Source organism: Ziziphus jujuba, chromosome 10, assembly GCF_031755915.1.
Source record: "Ziziphus jujuba cultivar Dongzao chromosome 10, ASM3175591v1".
NCBI classification, from domain to species: domain Eukaryota; kingdom Viridiplantae; phylum Streptophyta; class Magnoliopsida; order Rosales; family Rhamnaceae; genus Ziziphus; species Ziziphus jujuba.
In genome coordinates this window covers 16,296,988-16,298,730 of record NC_083388.1, presented here as the reverse complement: position 1 = coordinate 16,298,730, position 1,743 = coordinate 16,296,988, and the positions used below count along the sequence as shown (strand labels likewise).

Here is a 1,743-nt window from a genome sequence, read left to right as displayed (position 1 = left end):
CGGAAGAATTGTGGAAATTCATACATGTTCATACTTAAAACGCTAATATTTAAAATATTATTTGTCTCTATTAGTGATTAGTTTTCATGGAGACTCCTATGCTGTAAGATAATTTAATTTAATTTCCACATTTAGTTTTAATTTGAATAGTTAAAATTTAATTAAATAAAACTAATTATTAATTATTAATTTTTATACCAATAATGAATCCCATAAGTTAATTACCCTCACCCAGATGATAAATTGAAATATTATTGTAGTAAGTTTGGCAAGATAATTGCAACGAGCATAAAATAAAATAGCGTGGTCGGTCTTGAGAAAATGCGTGTCCAGTCGTAGAATATAATGCAGGTAAGAAAGGAAAAAAAGGACTTTGAAAAATCAATATGTTTTATATTTTCCACGGTGCGAAAAATCAAAAGGAAAAAAAGACTTTGAAAAACACCCTTCCCCTGGTACCTTGACCCGCTACTCCTCCAGTATAATATAAGCGCACACAGACAAATATATATACTCTTATATTTCTCTCGCCCCTTCTTCTTTATTGCTTGTATGGCACACCTTTCGTTGTTTCTTTCCCTTCCCCTCTTCCTCAACATTATCATGATAACCTTCCTTGTTCCTGCTACAGCCGCCATTTCCAGCTGCAATGATCCCTGTCGAACCCTTGATGACTGCGAGGGTCAGCTCATATGCATTAAAGGCAAATGCAATGACGACGTCGAACTCGGAACCCACACCTGCAGAGGAAGAAGAACCTCTCCTTCCCCATCTACGAGTATTCACGGTTGTCATCCTTTTGGAACTCTAAAATGTAACGGCAAGTCTCACCCCACGTACAGGTGCTCTCCTCTGGTCACGACTTCGATCCGAGCCAAACTAATAAGCAACGACTTCAGTGAAGGGGGTGACGGTGGTGGTCCATCAGCATGCGACGGGCAGTACCATGATAACAAGGAGATGATTGTAGCATTGTCCACCGGGTGGTACAACGGAGGGTTGAGATGCGGGAAGATGATAAGAATAACAGTGAGTAACGGGAGGAGTACAATGGCGAAGGTGGTGGATGAGTGCGATTCCATGCATGGTTGTGATGCAGAGCATGCATATCAGGGGCCATGTGATATTGATACCGTTAATGGTTCGGAAGCTGTGTGGAGTGCTTTGGGGATTGATACAGAAGAAGGTGTTGCGAATGTAACTTGGTCCATGGTTAGCTAATAATTAGGTTTAGGATTACAAATTATAATGGCCATGAATAAAGGAGGAGGTCGTTATTTTTATAATTTATGTATGTATGCACCTATATAGGGTATTATTGCACAGTAAAATTTTTGGCTGTTTCAATTAATTTGTACTCAGTTTATAACTTACCACAATAATAAACAAAAAAATTGAAGACAAAGATGTTTATTACAACAATTTTTATTGGAAACTTAAATTAAACAAAAAGTTAAAGCAAGCACAAACCAAGGCTTAAGAAATTTATGGATCCATGCTAACTCCATCAAAATTGAAAAAAAAAAAAAAAAAAGGAAGAAGAAGAAAGAATATCCATGAAATCTCCAGCATAATAACAAACTGAATATATAAGTTCAACAAATACAAAAGTTATAAAGATCATTCCACAAAAGTACAACACGAAATGACAAAATTAGTGATTTTTGGGTTTAATAATACCTCATTCTTGAATCCATCGATCAATGAAGACGGAGCTAAAGGCTAGAGTTCACACAAGAATGT

The 1,743-nt window shown here is 36.6% G+C and overlaps 1 protein-coding gene across 1 annotated transcript; it reads left to right on the top strand.

Annotated features, from left to right (window-relative positions):
- The first annotated feature begins 552 nt into the window (after positions 1-552).
- Positions 553-1,221, top strand: LOC112490631 (kiwellin). Its single transcript, XM_025070813.3, has one exon. It carries the CDS (start codon positions 553-555, stop codon positions 1,219-1,221), a length of 669 nt encoding a protein of 222 aa, XP_024926581.3.
- Positions 1,222-1,743: the final 522 nt, after the last annotated feature.

Bases quoted from the DNA above. Each gene is read 5' to 3' on its own strand.
- LOC112490631 (XM_025070813.3), top strand. From the start codon at position 553: ATGGCACACCTTTCGTTGTTTCTTTCCCTTCCCCTCTTCCTCAACATT.